Source organism: Rhipicephalus microplus, chromosome 8 (genome assembly GCF_043290135.1).
Source record: "Rhipicephalus microplus isolate Deutch F79 chromosome 8, USDA_Rmic, whole genome shotgun sequence".
NCBI lineage: Eukaryota > Metazoa > Arthropoda > Arachnida > Ixodida > Ixodidae > Rhipicephalus > Rhipicephalus microplus.
Window position 1 is genome coordinate 57,934,394 of NC_134707.1, and position 17,299 is coordinate 57,951,692.

Below are 17,299 nucleotides of genomic sequence, written 5' to 3' on the forward strand. Positions count from 1 at the left end.
AATGAAACTTCAACCTTTTCTTCACAAATAATGAACTAATGATAGTGAAGCATGTAGTGCTGGAGTTCTGGAAGTGCAGCTTGTATACCTAAACCAAGCCATTGTTCCTCTCGTGTCCCTATAAAATAGGTTTTCAAAAGCCACTCTACCGGCTTTCATGGTGACTATGCTACACATTTCACACAGGCCTGGAGGTTTTCGAAGATTCATTTCCTTGCTGCAATGTCAAGCCCAAAGAAAATAGAGCGTGCGGAATAGCAATTTATAGTGACATACATGATGGTTTTATTACAGGTCAGTAAATGAAATATACAGGTCACAATGTGGAGTTTACTATATACAGAGTCCAAGGCGGGTCTAAGGGAGGTCCCGAGAACATGCGGAGGAATTAAGGACAACGGCAAGAGAGCATGATTAGTCGTGCAAAAGTGAAAAGCAGTGCTGCCCATTGCTTCAACTGCTGTCATCGGAGTTGTCCTTGTTGTTCTTGATCGGGGACTTGGACCGCGACCGAGAGTGGGACCTGGACCGGGAGCGAGAAGCTGAGTGGTGGCGGTTGTTGGTCTCCGGAGACTTGCTGCGGCTGCGAGACTTGCTCTTAGACTTCGATTTTGACTTGGAGCGGGATCGCGAGTGTGACCGACTGGCAGACCTGGAGGCTCGTCGCTTCGGGGCCGGGCTCCGGGAGCGCGATCGTGAGCGAGATGCAGACCGCGATCGGCGCTTGACGGGTGTCCGGGAATGGCTTCGTCGCTTAGCACTCCTGGACCTGCGCAGTAAAAATTATTTTGGCTAATCAGAAAGGCTGCCAGTCGAGACAACAGGGTAACAATAAAAGGATGCACTGTGGATAGAATTGTTTCAGAACGTTGGCACCAGTTTTCCGGCACAGAGAGTTGGACCCGAAAGATAAAGTCATCACAGAAACCACAGTGTTGATGAAGCAAGAATATGCTGCCACCTTGCATAGTTTACAGCAATATAAAATCAGCCTTATAGGACTACCCCCAGATGGTACGTAATGAAGGCAGATAGTGACCAATAGAATATGTAGCTGGGCTAGTTGGTAACCAACCAAAAGACGAGCATGTGAGCTCTCTTTGTTACCACTTGTCCTTGTGAGGCACTTTCCCAAACATTAGTCATCGATGTCCTGTCCAGAAATTTACACAAAAGCCACAAGTACAAGCCAAGAAAAACTGGCCAACAAACCTTGATCGGCTGCGACCCCGGCGGCTGGCACTCCTGGACCTAGACCTGGAACGAGACCTGCGCTTGACTGGACTGCGGGAACGGCTACGGCGACGGCTCCTTGAACGAGATCTGCTTGGGCTGCGGCGGCGCCTAGAGCGGGAGCGCGACCGAGAACGAGACTTGCTGCGCCTGTAAAAGACTCCAAGCAATTAGTGAAACCATACTGACAGTGGATAAGTCTTCAATCTGGCAGCACTCTCTGCAAGGGCCCGGCAGTTATGTCCTCGATTTCCAAGGAAATATTGGCATTACCTCACTGCTATTGTCTTAAATCGTGTATTGAAGGGGTGCAGTATTGGTGACAAAGTGCAGCACAATATATGCTGCAAGATTGATGGCCTGGCACTGTGGTGACACTTGTTGGAATATTACGTACCAATCTAATGCCTCTGGAGCTGTGAGAGGATACGCTTCCCAGAGTATAACAACTATCATGCACATACAACGCATACTTGCTAATTAATAAGCTGCTTTCAATCATGAAATGGATCTCAGGCAACGCAACATTCGTGAAATACAGGGTAGCCATAGCAATAAACGAGATAATGTTTTGACACAGCGCAATTGTTGAGGTTGGTTGCCCACCACAGCCATTCATTGCAGCAAGTGCAACCAAATTGAAAATGATAAGACCTACAACCGATGGAGAACGTGCAGATATCCCAGGAGACAATTGAACAAACCTCTTCTCTTCGATGAGGCGGATTCGACGTCCACTGAGGTCAGTGTTGTCCAACTTGTCAAGTGCGTTCTTCATGTCCGAATAAGTGGCGAACTCGACAACTCTGCAAAAATGACAGGGAAGCAATGACGTAAGGCAAATGCCCACCCATGACATGAGCATTAGGTCAACCAGAAACGTGACTTACCCTTCATTGCGGCGAAGGCGATGGGCATCTGCATAGGTCACCTCGCCGGCTTGCCGCATGTAGTCTTTCAGGTCCTTTGTGAAGAAAAAAAAAGACAAGAATGTTACAGAGTTGAGTCACTCGCAAGCTGCCCAGCAAGACACTGCACCTCAAACAACTAATGGAAACTTTCAATGTGCATCAGGCACCAGACCAACATATGTTCAACTGCATATCTGTCACAGGCTCTATCCACAGCGTAGAGGAACAAGGGCAATTCTAGGTTGTAGCAAGTCGGAACCATTGGAAGATAGATAAATTTAGAGCAGGTAGAGTATTAATGTGCACTATATTTTGCACACAGGAATACAGCTGCAGGAAATGCAGAAAGACTGAACCTGCTTGACACTGCAACATCGCTGTCTAAGCTAGCACAGCAAGAATATCTAAAGTGTCGTGCACACACACACAAAAAAAAACATACGATTATGAGGAATGCCATTGCCGAGGGCTCCGAAGATTTCAACAATTTCACGCTTTTAAATGTGTACAGACATCTCAGTGCACATGCCTCTAGCACTTCACCTGCATTGAAATGAAACTGTAGCGGCCGTTATTGAAGCCTCGACCTTCGAGTCAGCCGCGGGACAGCTTGGCTACTGCAGCAGATGACCAAAATGGGGAACCAATACAGTGGCAGACCATATTTCGGGCAGCCGCACGGTACCACATAGAGTAATGTGTAATAAAGAGGACGGACATTTCAGACAGCTGCGAGATCTGCATTCGGTAATCCGGACAATGTTCAAGGAGTGCACACCAAATCACCAGCCATTATCTCCTCCAGTACCCATAGCATACAACATATGCCCTCAGAAATGAAAAACTAAGCAAACTAGTCATCTACGAGGGTCTACTTTGATTACCTCACAATTTGAGAGGGTCGTATCGACATCGCATGTTCCAGTATCCCTGTGCTGCACTGCTATCGCCACCATTCTGTCCTATGTGTCTGTGGTACTGCATTCTGCTGAATACTGCACACATTTAATTTTGTGTTGACAGCTGCTGTATTTAGCGCTCTGCTGTCCCAAAAAATCTGCGTGAAATGGCACCAACAGTGCCTTCACAGCCTGCACCGCCGAAACGCAGCAGACATAACACTCTCCACAATGAGGAAAGCTGCCATCATTTTGCAAGTGCTCAGCAATCGCCCGCAAGTCGAAGTTGCCGGAGAGTTCAAGAACCTGACACTGCAACTAATGAGCCAGATCTGCCGCCCAGCGTAACGAGCTCAAGTGCAGACGTTATTAACCTGCGAGGCTGCAGTGTGCCGATTTCTGTCGCATATACGTTTGAAGACTGCCCAAACGTCGACCGCGCTGCGTCATCGTGTGCCAAATTGAAGGACAGAATTGAGCAAACTTTGCAATCATCGAACAGCAATTCTGAGTTATGGTTCTGATGGACTTGGTTGCACGTAAGTGTAAGTGCATGCAACAACATAGCAAGAGCTTTTTCGGCCACCGGGTCACCGAAGCTGATGTTTGCCAACGGATTCGTTTTTTCGGAATTGTCAGTCGTAAACTAACGTGGAACTCTGTGCATCAGCCACTGCATGTGATCGTGAAGCCTGCCGTTGATTGGCAGTCTTTTACAGGGTAATCATGTGAATGGAGCCTGCGGCAGATATGGCGACGAAGGTTTGCACACTCAACAAGATTTGCTACGCAATGCAGCCTGTAACAAACAAAACACAGTGATGTGGCCACCAGGTACTCCAAGACCCTGGAAGCTGCAAAAAAAAAACCGCCGTGGCCACAGCTGGCACCCAAGTCGAAGTCCACAGCAGGAGGAGGCTGTTCGCGCAGCACAAATTGGAAGGTGATGCGTATTTTTGTTTGTTTGCGAAAAGGTGAAGGCGTCGTACGTGATTTACCTGGCTCCACCCCAAGAACCCAGGCCCAGACAACCAAGGCGGGGGGGTGGGGACGCAGCCCAGAACACCAAGCCAAGCCCTTCACACGAGGCAAATGCCACACCAGGCCGGAGGGGGGCTGCAGGCCGTTCCCACAAAAGGGGGGGCTCTCTTCACTCCATCCGTGGCGGAGGGTCCAAAGGCCAGGCCAGGCCGCGCAGTTGCCCAATGACAGAAAAGACGACGCCCCCGCTGGTCGTCATCTACAATAGGCCCCCTCATTTTTCTTTTTAGAGGCAACACTTGCCTATGCCCCCATTTGCATTTAAAAGCCAGTCGAGTACGACGATGAGGAAGGCTGCCACGGTTCCTCCGAGCGGTTGGTCCACCGCAAACACCCTAGGAGGAAGGGGGGTCCACCACGCTTTACCGGTCCTCCACACCAGGATGGGGGGGCGCCCTCATCAAGCCTTCATCTCAAGGGGGGTAAAGGAGGGAAGCCTGCCGCACCGGGGCGCACAAAGGCTTGCTCCCCCTCTGAGTAGTGCGAGAATAGAACACATACATGGCCTGTTATTGGCGTTTCTTCGCCGACAAAAAATTGTAACATTTCGAATTTAGCCTCTACTAAAAGTGTTGTAGAACTTTTTCTTGTTGCAACTGGTTTGCAAGGCAAACTCATTATTGTACTCGGATCCTACTGCTAGCATACTGCAATTACAAAGAGTTGACTGTTTTGGCAAGCCTTCACAATTGATTCTATGCTATACCGTATCTATTCGCATAATTTGCATTGCACACCCTTAATATTTTGCCAGCTTTACTCTCATATTTTGGGCTACCCGACCCACCCAAGCCAACTCGCTGACACACACAAGAGGATATTGGAGCTTTGGCACACACCTAGCCAAGCAGGCGAGCACAGGCATACATTAAACAGGCTGCAAGTGCGAAGTGCCTTCTGAGGACCTCCCCAAGATGCGGTCTCTAGAATGCCATACTTTACTCAAACCCGTGAATTGCTCAAGCATGTGCCTCCCTTTCACCGTACAAGTGTATGGTCCTGTCACAGCATGGCCAATTGTTCCCTCGGTTCCGTGCGTCTACTATATCGGCATTGCAGCGCCTGCTGAGCTTATCTTGGAAATTTACGTTTCGCCATCTGTCAGTCGCATGTTTACATTTCCCATGTGATGCGCTATGAAATTCAAGCTCAGCATTGCCTTTCGGCCAGCGATCTCGACTAAACTGCGCTTGACTAGATTTGAGTGGTTAAAGTATGTGCTAATTCTGTTAAACATGCGCACTTTGTTTGTGCTCCAACTTATTGTTCTTTTTAGATGTACGCTGCACATTGGACTAAACACTATTGCACACATTTTGGGCTGTGATAGTCTGTGTAATTTGCACGCTCTCTTGTCGTAGGTTGAAATTATGTAAGAAAAAAAAAAAAAAAAACCAACACAAATTATGCGAGTAAGTACGATAACCTTCACCCTTCTGACCAGTCCCTACAAAACCAGCCCAAGGGTTCAATGCTGCACATAGTCTACAAAAGAATGCTTGTGCTTGCCTAGAGCGATCAGTTCAGGCTGATGCATAGAACTCCCCAACTTCAGCACAAACACGCAAGCATATAAAGTGTAAAAGATTGTGGCCAAGAAGCTCTTGAGGGCATCTGTGGCCACTCCGAGTGTCGCTTTAGCGATTTCCCCATTACAATGCACTAACTCTGAAGCTATGGTGGCTTTGATGGCACTATAAAGAGTTCCCACTATCCTAGGTAATATCAGAGCTAAATCTTCACTTAAAAGACCTGTGGTATGAACGAGCAAGAAGATAACTCTGGACGGCTAAAACCAAGGATGACATGAAAGAGGCAAAAAATTGATGCTGCAAAAGACATGTCCGCCAGAACGATTTGATGCCCTATGCCATGTACTGTAGACTGTTAGCTATGGAGAGATGTTGGATATCATCCAGTCATAGATGAGCTGTTAGCCTCGAATTTGAACTTACCAATGATAGCAGTAAATAGGTCATTAGTTGCACTTGCCTAAAACTGATTACTATAATGAATAATTCCAGAGACAATCCAAGTCACGACAAAAATGCACCTACAATGGCCATTACCCAAGACTGTGGCCTCCCACTTACCTAATCTAGTCTGAAAAGACATTGCAGGTGTCACACAGGCTGACTACCAACTTATATAGCACTTGAAAACACACACGAGAACAGTTAAACGAACTAGTAGGTTGGCTCACCTGCCAGCTCACACGGCTGCTCAAGTTCTCAACTGTCAGCTGGTACTCTGTTCTCGTAGGAGGACCATAGCTGGAAAAAAGAAATGCAACTCGTGAAGAAAAAAAGATGTGAAAGGATAACATCGCAATATGAGAAGCCACATGCTCCGTAAAGGTTGCCTCATGCCAGTGAAGACTGTACGCAAACACAGAAAAAAAGAAAAAAAAAAAATCAAACGAGGCACCGTGGAGAGAATTCTTTCAGAACGTTGGCACCAGTTTTCCAGCACAAAGAGTTGGTCCCGAAAGATAAGTCATCACAGAACTCTCTGCCACAGTGTCAACAAGGCAAGACAAGTGCTGCAAGCCAGTGTGGGGTGCTATCACAGTCGGTAAAGTCGTTTTTGCTTTGCGGTGCACATGTGTCTAGCAAATTGACTGCTTTTTAGGTTTAACCATAGGTGGTGCAATGCTCGCACAGATTCACCAGCATGGTTAGGGCAGCAAGGCTACACGGTCACGCTGAAAAGAAGCTGCCTGCGGTGAGTCCATGGGGACGGTGGCTACTGCATTAGTTGCCTCAGCTAGCTGCAAAAGCGCACCTAATTTTGAGATCCCCCCCACACCCCTTACACAATAGTTCCTTTTAAAAACGCAACTGAAGAGCAGCTGCAGTAGTTACCTGCAATTATCATTATTGGTGCAGAGATTTCCTGCCTGCTATGTACACAGTTCAGAGCCAGTTGGGGCATGGTTTTAGAACAGACCGAATGTACTATTGGGAAGCCACTATCTGTGCGATCATGCAATGCTAAGTAAAAATGCGGAACTTGAACAGCAACAGAAGTACCAACCGACGCCTTGGCGGGGATCTGGATGCAGCACGTGAGCGATAGTAGTCTGCTCCACGCCGGATTCCACGAGCCAACTCTACAGAGACCCTGAAAGAAAGAGACAACGCTACAACACCGACTACACCAGGCAAAGAAACCTCAGACACCAGGGAAGCGCTCAAGAGGCAGCGTTAATCAGGGCTCGTCATACCAGAAAGCACACTCAGATAAAGCTTAGGGGCACCGTGCAGTACCTGTACGCTACAGGTGCAATATGGGTACTCTGGAAATGCAAACCCACATTCCGCACCTCCATCACCCCCTTATGACAAGGGACTGCAGTTTGCACTTGTTCCCTATAGGAGATTTGTACTTAGCCTTGATCTGCATGGGGGCAACACCATTGTGAACTCCGTTCGTACTCGCTGTCCGCCTTTTCAGCGTGCAATGGACCAGACGTCCCGTTAGCCATGACCAATTACTGCCCCAAGACTTGCCCAGCAGCACACATGCATGGAAAGTGCTGGACCACTCACCGGTCCCCTAGTAGCTCCTTCCCGTTCAGCTCGTACACAGCGTCATCCGCATCCCTGTGATCGTCAAACTCCTGCATTGGAGTGTAAAAGAAAGAAGTCGAGTGCTGCCACCTTCAAAGGAGGGGACACAAAATGCTGCCGAAGCAGTACATCAGCAACATGGTTTCCAGCAGCATCAGTTGGACCCGAAAGATGATAGGTGAGCTCATCACACACAATATTGAAGAGATCCTTTGCAATAACGGACTTGCGTACGGCTCAAAGAGTAGTTTTGCTCCTAGTGACTTCCAAGAGGGAAGCTCAAGACCTGCACACAGCTTCAATCTGCCCTCATAACCACCAACATATAATATGTCTTGATATCAACCTCAAAAAAAGAACCGTACTCGAGCATCTAATGAAGCAGAAACTTTGGGGGATCCTAACACTCCCGTGCGCCCGTGTTGCAAGTCCTTGAACACAACTGTTTATGCTTACAGTTGCGTAAACCTTACAACACACCATAATTTTCCAATAAGTTTGGAAGCACCTGTGACACCATTATTCATTCTGCAGAGAAGCGAGGTACCAGCTAGGTATTCACGAGGCATACGTTCATGCGGTGGCTAACAAAATTTTTCCGTTTTTCCCCAGCCACTTTATTGGGCTTACATGTGAATTTAACCGTGGGAGTGTCAGTCAGCACCATCAGTAGCCAACGGGGCTAGTGTTGGTCAGTGACTACTGGTCAGCTGCCAGCTCGTATTAGGTTCACGTGCCACGTGACGCCACACAGGGCCAGAAAGTGTTCCACACTCGCCATGTTTGCTACAGATGGCGCTGACGGTCACTCCCACGGTTAAATTAACACATAAACCCAATAAAGCGGCCCAGGGAATAGCCGCCAGGATAGCTCAGTGGTAGAGAATGTGTAACATATATATATATATATATATATATATAGTGGGAAAGTTCAGTTGCTCTAGTATGTATAAGAAGCTCGTACACGTACGAGAAAGCAAGCACTTTTTTATAGATGTACATTTAGGCCGTGGCACGGCCGAAATGTAAATTTATAAAGGAACTGCTTGCTTTCTCGTACGTGTACCAGCTTCTTTTCTTTATACATATTACACAAACACACTGTGCAGAGTGCTGACACGTGGCCTGCCTTTATGAAAAGTCTAGCATTGCAATAAAAGAACCAGGCGCCATATGTTTACTTCATCTGGCTTTTTTCTTACAAGCTTTTATGACCCTGAACATAAATTGACGATACGAGATTGGTAAAAAATAGGCGAGAAAAAAAAATGCACGCAGATGGCGCTGTCTAAAATGGCAATACGTCCTCCCAGGAACGAATTCACGTATTCACGGGCGGCACAAAGGACCAATGAAAAAAAAAAAAAAAAAACTCACCACAAAGCCGAAGCCATTTTTGATGCTGATCTCGCGGATCCGACCGAAGCCCTTGAAGAAGCGCTCCAGATCTCGCTCCCGAACTTCGTAGTTGAGGCGTCCAACGTAGACGCGTGACGTCATCTCTGGCCAAGGACAAAAGAATGGGAGAAAAGCGGGGGCGTCATTACCAGTGGATCGCGGAAGCGAGTGACGTCAGAGTAGGAAAAAAAAAAAACTGAAGTAGAAGACACGCTCGAGAATTCTTATTATCAGTTGGATGTTTTCCGCACCACAGCGTTTTGGTCCCGAAAGATGGACATCATGTGCGAACTCTCGAGCGCTTGGCGGGCTTCGCTCAACATGCCGGCATGGTGTAGAATGTTCTAGGAGGCCATGCGCGCGCTTAAATCGCACAAGCGCACTTACTGGCCAACAATACTGGAACAGAGCGTAATTAGGCTTGCGACGGTAAAGCTATCTGATCAGACAATCTCGCGACGAAAAAAAACAGTTGCTCGCACAAAGCGGCGACTGAATCTTCAAATATGTACTTAAATAGCCGACTAAACAGTACCGCTTGTAATTAATGCCGGCGCAGTAACGGAAGATACGCCGGGTCGTTGGAAAATCCCGAGCGACGATAAAAATCGGAAAACACGTCGGCCTTGGGAGGCGCCACGCTACAGTGGCGTTAGGGTTAGCGAGACAGCGCGCCAGGCACGGAAGAAGCCTGTTGCGCTAACAAAAAGAAAAAAAAGAGCGTCGTGGGAAAAAAATTAAAAATTAGCGTTCCACTTACTGTACTCACCCGAGCCGCTTCCGTCGGTGTGAACTCTCGTTTGATGCCGAGATGTGCCTTACTTTTTTGCTGAAAAAAGCTGCGACTTCTCCGTGCTTTGAGCACGAGTTAAGCTTGAAGAAAGGTGACCTTATGGGCTCGCCGAAGGACAGCACCCCACCCAAGACGAAGCAGCAACTACGGGGATCTCACGGACGCCAGCCAGGGCGCACGTGATTTTGTTACATTTGCAAACTCTCCACACCAGGCGCCCTGTTCTGTCTATAAATGGGTAATCTTAAAATTAAAATTTATTTAAAATGTGATGTAAAGTGCAAAGTTTAGAAATTGCAAGTTGTTATACACTATTTTAGTTTAGTTATACGTAACTTTATTAAAAGTATAGGTAATATGGATGACAGCACTTCGCAAATTAAACCAACTATTCTGTGCAAAAAAAAATTCAAAAAATTTTACTCGTGCTTCGCACAGTAAAAAAGTTTCTCACAATGGTTTTTGAAGAATTTCACGGCACTGTATAATTGCGTAACTTCTCTATTATGATAAACACAAAAAAGTGTTAAAACAAAAACAATGTTGTCAATAAACAAACGTAGTGTATTATGTACTTTAATTCAGAATGTTATATTTTTAATAATAGTTTGCTTGTTTTAAAATATACTGTTATTAAGTTATTGCTTTTGTTATTAATATTACATAACGTTTTGCGTTTGAGGCTAAGCAGCGTAAGCGCCACGTAGCAATAACTATTTAAAAAGTCGTCTGCTTAAAAACTTAAGTACAAATTTAGAGTTAAACAACTTAATATAAACATTATTTGTTCTTGCTAAAAGTTACGTTTATTGTTGCTTAATTGAGACGAGCGAAACGTCTACTTAATTTCTCGTAGTGGGGTTCGAGGTTAAAAATGGATATGGCGTGCGCTCGGCCCTGCGCTACCGAAGCGAAGGCGAGGGGAGTCATGGGACCCTATTCGCACCGCATCTGCGAATCACCTCATCGCCATTTTGTGCGCAACGCCAGTCGACCGCCGCGATTCCATGGCCTTCCGGAAGCCGTCGCCACTGGGAGCCTGCAAGTAAGGGCTAAAACCCGTCGGGCCCCTTCGAAAAAGTGAAACCTGCTCGATCGCATGCCCCGCCAAAACATCGCCGCGACAAAACACCGGCCCCGAACCCTGCCCAGCAGTGCTTCGATTTTAACCGCTGGTGTACCGCGTCCAGTCCGGGCACATCGCGGGCAGGGTCCGCTTCTTTTTTAGCACCCCAGTCGGAATCCGCGCAGGCCTAGGCGGGTGTTGGTATTATCTCCGATGACGGGCTTGTAGAGCTCAGAACTCGCGTTTGTTTTTTTGTTTTTCCTCACGAATCGGGATGGGAGGGGGCTTATCCACTCTTGCCGTTCGCACCTATCAAACATGTGCGTACCCCTCAAACACCAGGGAAGAGCCTTCTCGGAACCCTGTTCGGACTTTCCTGTGATTGTGTTCGTTAGCGTAGTTTGATCACCTGCGCTGCGCGCAGCGCTTCGGCCGGTCCGGAATCGCAGCGTGCTTCTCAAGGGTCACCCCTGCAACGGGAAATAAAACAGCCGGCGTACCGTGTGTCTCGATCGTTGCTAGGCGAGGCTGCTAACACACGACTGTCCGTGGAAGTACCGTTCTTTTGCTCGCACGTCTGAGCGTCGTGTGCTTTCGTTACAATGAGCGAACACCTTTTCTTCTGCGACGGGCGAGAGCGTTTTGTGAAGTAACGTGCAGTGCGTTCATCTACACGGTCAGATCGAAGCAAAAAGTAAAAAAAAAAGAAAAAAAAGAGGAAGCCAGGTATGGTTTGTACGGGTCCTTGTCGCGACGTTTGCGGAACGGGTTGTTGTGCGGCAAATCAATTTACGGGTATTTCGCGTGCGTTGTAGCGTGCTGCCCCGCGATTTCGGGCACACGGAAAAGACCTCGATCGTTGGCTCAACGCGCGCTGCCTGGTTTTGGAACACGGCTCGAGATGCGAATAAAAAAGAAATAGAAAGTGTTTTCTGGGTTGAGGCAGGGCTTGCACGCCTGTGTCGTGGTTTTGGATGTGTGTGCTTGCGTCGGCTTTGGCGATTTCTTTCGCCGTTTTTTTTTCCCCCGGTCGCTGCAACCTTGGGACAGGCTCGGATCGCGTCAACGACGGACGCATTCGTTAGCACATTTTTTCTGGCCACGTATTTATTGCTGTAAGGCCAGAAGTGGTACAAAAACTGACAATCTGAACTTTTTTTTTCTTCTTGTAGACCCTCTCTACTGCTTAGCATAGATGCTGTGTCATAACATTTATTCAGATGCACTCAGCATGTGTGATCACGAAAGTGATATTGCAGTTCATAGCATATTTTTTAAGGACGGCCGTACAAATCATCCTCTTGATTCAAACTCATTGCCTGACTGACGAGCCCTGTTATATACAACCATTAACTCTGTATAAAAAGGTTTGCTACTGCAAGGGAACCACGATTGCAAGCACAGGAAAAATACTGAGCTTGCCACGACTGTATAAAACTGAAGTTAACAATTCCTAAGGGTTTACAGGTCTAAGCCTTCATGTGATTACGATGCACTTCGTGGTGGGGGGCTACGGATGAATTTAACCATGCGGGTACCTTGGTAACTTATTTGCTAAGGCCCTCTGCAAACAGGCATGTGGTTTTGGGGTTTCCCGGCCATGACGACCATTTTTCGACTGGAATGAAGTGCGTGAAAAGCCCGATTACTTATGCTTGCGTTAAAGGACAATAGGTTGTCATAACTAATCTGGAGTGTTTGTCTCTTTATTAGCTAATAGCTGACACTTCTCTGTGTTGCCTGCTCCTTTTTTTTTATGTTCGACACCTTGTGCCGCGAATATGCCAACCGTCTTTTGTCGTAATTTGTGGCACGCAGGTAAGCTGGTAAGTGATTTTGCGCCAGGACAGCTCAGTTCTGTGAACTAGTGATCTGCAGCAGTTGAAACTGTGCCGTCGCTTGAAGGTGGTATTGTCGCTGTGCGCATGTAACTGGCTAAAAAGGTCAACAAAGAAAAATACAAAAAAAGCTGTCCTTGAAAGACTGATCACGAAATCGGTCTTTCTTTGCCCGTCTTGCCGTTTTACGAGTCTTGTGAGCAGACGCTTATGGTGGGCCGTATCTGCACGATATATGTGGTCAGCAAAGATACTGGGAGGTTGGGGATGGAAGCATTCTTTCGTGCATTTGTGTCAAACAGCGGATGAGAAAGGGAGCACCTGAAGACGACCTTATATTTGATACACACGGGGGTCGCCTTCTTGGGTTGTTAAACAAATTTTTCTCTTTTTTCTGCGTCGCGACACGAGTTGATGGGGTCATGAAGCATAGAATGCACCAACCCAACAATTTCCATGGGTATGCCGTAGCACTGTTCCTTTATTGTTTAAGGTACAAAACGGCAAGGTTTCGAGCCCGATGTGACAGCACTGAAACCCACGCATAAAATATTCTCAGCTCTAAAGTTAGTCGAGTCTCATAATACCATAGGAGCATTGAACATTTTATTACATTGTTTCTTGGTGTTACAACACTATTAACAGGAACGCGGTGTGAGAGGGATTGCGAAAGGCATGCGCTGATGCAAGATTAGTGGGAGAGGCTCTTTTGCTGTAGTGGACATCGTATATAGAGCTGCGTAACACTCTTGCCTTAGTCTTGTGACATAGGCATAAAATGTGGTGCGACCAGTATCTTTGAAGTAGCACAGAAAGCCAACATAGTTGGTAATGCATTGCCAAATAACGCATAAAACACGAGGAAACAGCAAGAAGCACCTGCGTTATCTTCTTGCTGTGTCCTCGCATTTTTCGCACTATTTCACAGTACAGTATCTTTGTGCGAACCAAGTCGGATCTCATCTGTTTTTAACAATTAGAGCACAGAAAAGGTGGGAAGGACACACGTTAACCATGCGCGAACACCTGCTGTGTCAATAACTCAGTCTCTCCCATCTTTATGTGATCGGGCATGAAATGAGGTGCAGCCAATATTTTTGCATTAGCCAAGTCGGATACCGTTTGTTTTCAATGATAAGACCACTGACAAGGTGGGACGGACACATGTTATCCTTATGAAAACACCTATTGTGTCGATAGCTCGAACTCTCCTACCTCTGCGTGATCAGGTACAAAACGAGGTGGGACCAGTACCTTTTCCATTAACCAAGTCGGATGAGTTTATCTACGACGATACTAGCACATAAAAAGTGCGAAACTGCTGCGATGAATCGATTTATCTCATCTATGTGGTAGGGTGGGGCCACCACCTTTGCATTGACCAAGTCGTATAATATTTGTCTTCGATGATAACAGCGCAGAACATTTGATAACTCGAACTCTCCCACCTCGGTGTGATCATTTTGGGCAATGATGAATAAAACATGTTTGGCATTCCACTTTGCCTTTTCTCAGCTTCTTGCCACTATGGTTCAGGGAAACATGTAGTGGACAAAATTGATGCAAAGAACGGAGGTATATCAGAGTTAATAGAAATGGTGTTGCCGTCATCGCAGTAGGAAGAATATGCTCATAACAAAGCTGTTTTTTTGTCATATGCTACTTCGATGCGTTGACGCTTTACTTATCTCTTACCTTGTTCATATAGAGAAGTGAGAACTTGATGACTTGACAACAAACAATTCTTGAAAATTTCTGGATATATAAGTGCTCGCCTTGAAGTTAGATATATTTATCAGCATCCTTTGGATGGTAGTGCAGGTTCAGCAGCTTATCGCAGTAGATGGGTTTTGTTTGGGTGAAAAAAACTCCCGTATGTTCGGCTTTAGAGCTGCACATGAGAGAACACTGGCTGATCAGAAGTAATCTTAGATTTGCCACTACAGAATGTCTTGTTGCCACATTTGCGGTCTTGGCATGGAAAGCACAGTCATTTATTAAAGCGCTGGGGACGTCCTGGGTTTCCCCGCAGGCTCAGCCATGGCCACTAGCCGTGCAGCTGGAGGCGGCGGAGGGGACGAGCCATCGACATCCGCCGCGGACGACCAGCCACCCGTGTTGGCCAAGCCGCTGCACCTGCAGCGCATCGAGCGGGCCGTCAAGCTCGACAACTTTATCAACTTCATTCACAACTACTTCTCGACGCCCCTCAATGACGACGCCCAGGAGACCGAGGCCGAGAGCTTGTCGGACATCGACGAGGACGGCGACGTTCTCAACGGCGGCGAGAGCACCACCCAGTCGGAGACGGACCGGCGTGCCGAGAAGATGAAGATGTACAACTTTGACAGCGTCAAGAAGAGCCGGCGCTGGCTCAAGAACGTGCTGCTCAGCGACACGTCGTCCTCGGAGGAAGACAACTCGCCCACAGAGGATGACCTCCAGGACTGGCTGCGCCTCCACAAGCTGCACCAGATTGCCCGGGCTGAGCTCAATGCAGACCCTGAGGTGAGTGCCTTGTTCGCCAAATTTTTGCAAGCCCTAGCTACACAATGTTGCATAGAAAAGAAAATAGTCTGCCTTTAAGCAAATAGCAAAATTTAAGAAGTTGATGCAGAATCTTATGGCAGTTGTCCAAGGAATCATTGTTGGTCCAATTTTGTCATTTTGCTACAATCCCATTTCTCTTCGAATCTGGCATCAGCTGTGGTGTCTATACCCCTAATGTGCATGCTCGCGTCTCGTGCCAACTGTTGCTCCCCCCACTTTCTCGCCTCGCAAGGCCACTGCAGGCAGCGTCTGCCAGTAAAAACTGACTGCTTGTGCTGCACAACTGTTCACTAACCATCCCATATATGTAGGCACCGGATCGGGCCTTCTGAATTCACTCAAGGGCGTCTTGGCTTTCGCTTGACGTTGAAGGCGACGGTTCTCCTTCGTTTAATAAAGATGTAATAACAATTATGCATTCTCAAACTGTACCCACTTACGCAACATTCATGCGATACCCCCACCACTCTGCAACGCATTTACTTGAATTGCCCTCGTGGGGAAATGCGGGTGGCAATTTTTTTATTTGTTCGCGTGTTGTTTTGCTGTAAAGAACTTTTTTTTACTCTGGATGGTCGGTCACAATTCCCTCTTTTTGTGTCCCTGCCTGCGGGCATCGCCTCCTTTTTTTTTTTTTCATAATAAGTGAGTATCCTGCATGACGACCTTCTTGCTCTGTCTTTCCTCATGTCCAGTTGCGGCAGTACCAGTACTACGGAGTGGGCATGCTTTCCCAGCACGACCCGTTTCCCGAGCACCAGAAGGCCTTCCTGGGCAACAAGAAGAAGGCCAAAGAGAAGAGGGCCATGGAGCGCAAGAAGGGTGAGGGGGCGCCACTGTTGCGTTGCCATGCTAGCGGCATTTCCTTGTTTAACGCCCACGAGCTCTGAAACACTTGTTCAATTAACCATGGAATGGATTTACTGAAAGAACTTATCGCGTCACGAATTCAACGGCGCAAAAATGCTTATAAATCCGTCCAGTACGAGTGGAGTGACAAAGATTTGTCGCACACAACAATCGTATTCTCTCGTCCCGACAAAAGCGCTAGAAGCTAAGCAGGGAGCGTTGGCAGGGGGCAAAGAAAATGCGTCGCGCGCCTCGTGACCTCGAGCACTTTTTTCTTTCTTCTAATACGCAACGTTTCCAGTGCGATAGCATGCGCACGCGTGGACAAGTCGCGTCCTCTCACCGCAAACCCTGTAATGACCGAGTGTGCCACGTTTAAATCGTCCAATTCCTGATAGATGGGCTTTTTAAGAGTGATTTTCGAGCGCCTTCCGTGATTTGTCGAGAAAAGAGAAAGCAACTTGGCTTTCCTTTGGCTAACCTTGATAATTTATTGTGAATTCCATGCTGCATGCTGCGCTATAATATTTGGCTCCCGTGCTCTCGGGAGCATCTACTGCCGATCAGCAAGGTTTTCTGATCATGCTCAAACAGTTTTGCAGGGCCCCTTTAAAAGAAAGGCATAGTGTTTTTTTTTAATGAGTCGTTGTGGGTACCTGTGGCAATGTCGCGAAGCGTGGCCAGCTCAGTTGAGCTCTCTCTCTTAACTTAAAATCTTTTAAACCTTATGTCCAGCATTAATAATCGTTAAGAAGTGCCCTTGTATACAGGACAATAAAACAACACAAAGATCTTGAAGTTTCAATTCTGGTGTCGAGTGTCTTTTGAGAACAAGACCCTCTAGAATCGTTTGTATGGTTACACACACGGTTTATTTCATAAGTAGCCAGCAGTATGAATTCCAGAAAGAAGCCCGTACGGCTCATTAAGAGTTTGTGTTGGAATAACTGTCTCTGTAGTTCGTAGACATACGAAACCAATTGGCATCAAGTGGGAACACGAAGGGAGAAGAGCCGCTTTAGGTCCAGTCAGCATCGTTTCGACGCGCCCGCGCTTCAGGTGTCACTCACTCATCATCATCTGAGCCTTAACTCGTTACCTCTCATGATGGGCGGACGAGTGGCGATTCTGAGAAATAGGCCTGCAATA

At 47.1% G+C, this 17,299-nt stretch overlaps 2 protein-coding genes across 4 annotated transcripts in view; one reads left to right on the forward strand and one right to left on the reverse strand.

Annotated features, from left to right (window-relative positions):
- Positions 1–261: 261 nt before the first annotated feature.
- Positions 262–9,962, reverse strand: LOC142769060 (serine/arginine-rich splicing factor 5-like). 2 transcript variants are annotated; one of them, XM_075871907.1, is made up of 9 exons: positions 9,824–9,962; positions 9,034–9,158; positions 7,636–7,706; positions 7,121–7,207; positions 6,288–6,357; positions 2,124–2,197; positions 1,938–2,039; positions 1,213–1,383; positions 262–769 (listed from the first exon to the last, which is right to left on the reverse strand). In XM_075871907.1, exons 2-9 carry the CDS (start codon positions 9,154–9,156, stop codon positions 454–456), a joined length of 1,014 nt encoding a protein of 337 aa, XP_075728022.1. In that variant the 5' UTR covers positions 9,157–9,158; positions 9,824–9,962; the 3' UTR covers positions 262–453. The 2 variants fall into 2 exon arrangements, with proteins under 2 accessions (XP_075728022.1, XP_075728024.1); XM_075871909.1 differs by having other exon boundaries at positions 9,815–9,958.
- A 742-nt stretch (positions 9,963–10,704) lies between these two features.
- Positions 10,705–17,299, forward strand: part of LOC119164509 (chromatin-remodeling ATPase INO80) — a 109,917-nt gene continuing 103,322 nt past the window's right edge. Inside the window, exons 1-3 of one of the 2 annotated variants that reach the window (XM_037416708.2) lie at positions 10,705–10,892; positions 14,784–15,259; positions 15,997–16,123. In XM_037416708.2, the coding sequence (XP_037272605.2) occupies positions 14,792–15,259; positions 15,997–16,123 (595 nt within the window). In that variant the 5' untranslated portion in view covers positions 10,705–10,892; positions 14,784–14,791. The remainder of the gene's footprint in view (positions 10,893–14,783; positions 15,260–15,996; positions 16,124–17,299) is intronic. The other variant, XM_037416709.2, reaches the window with a different exon arrangement.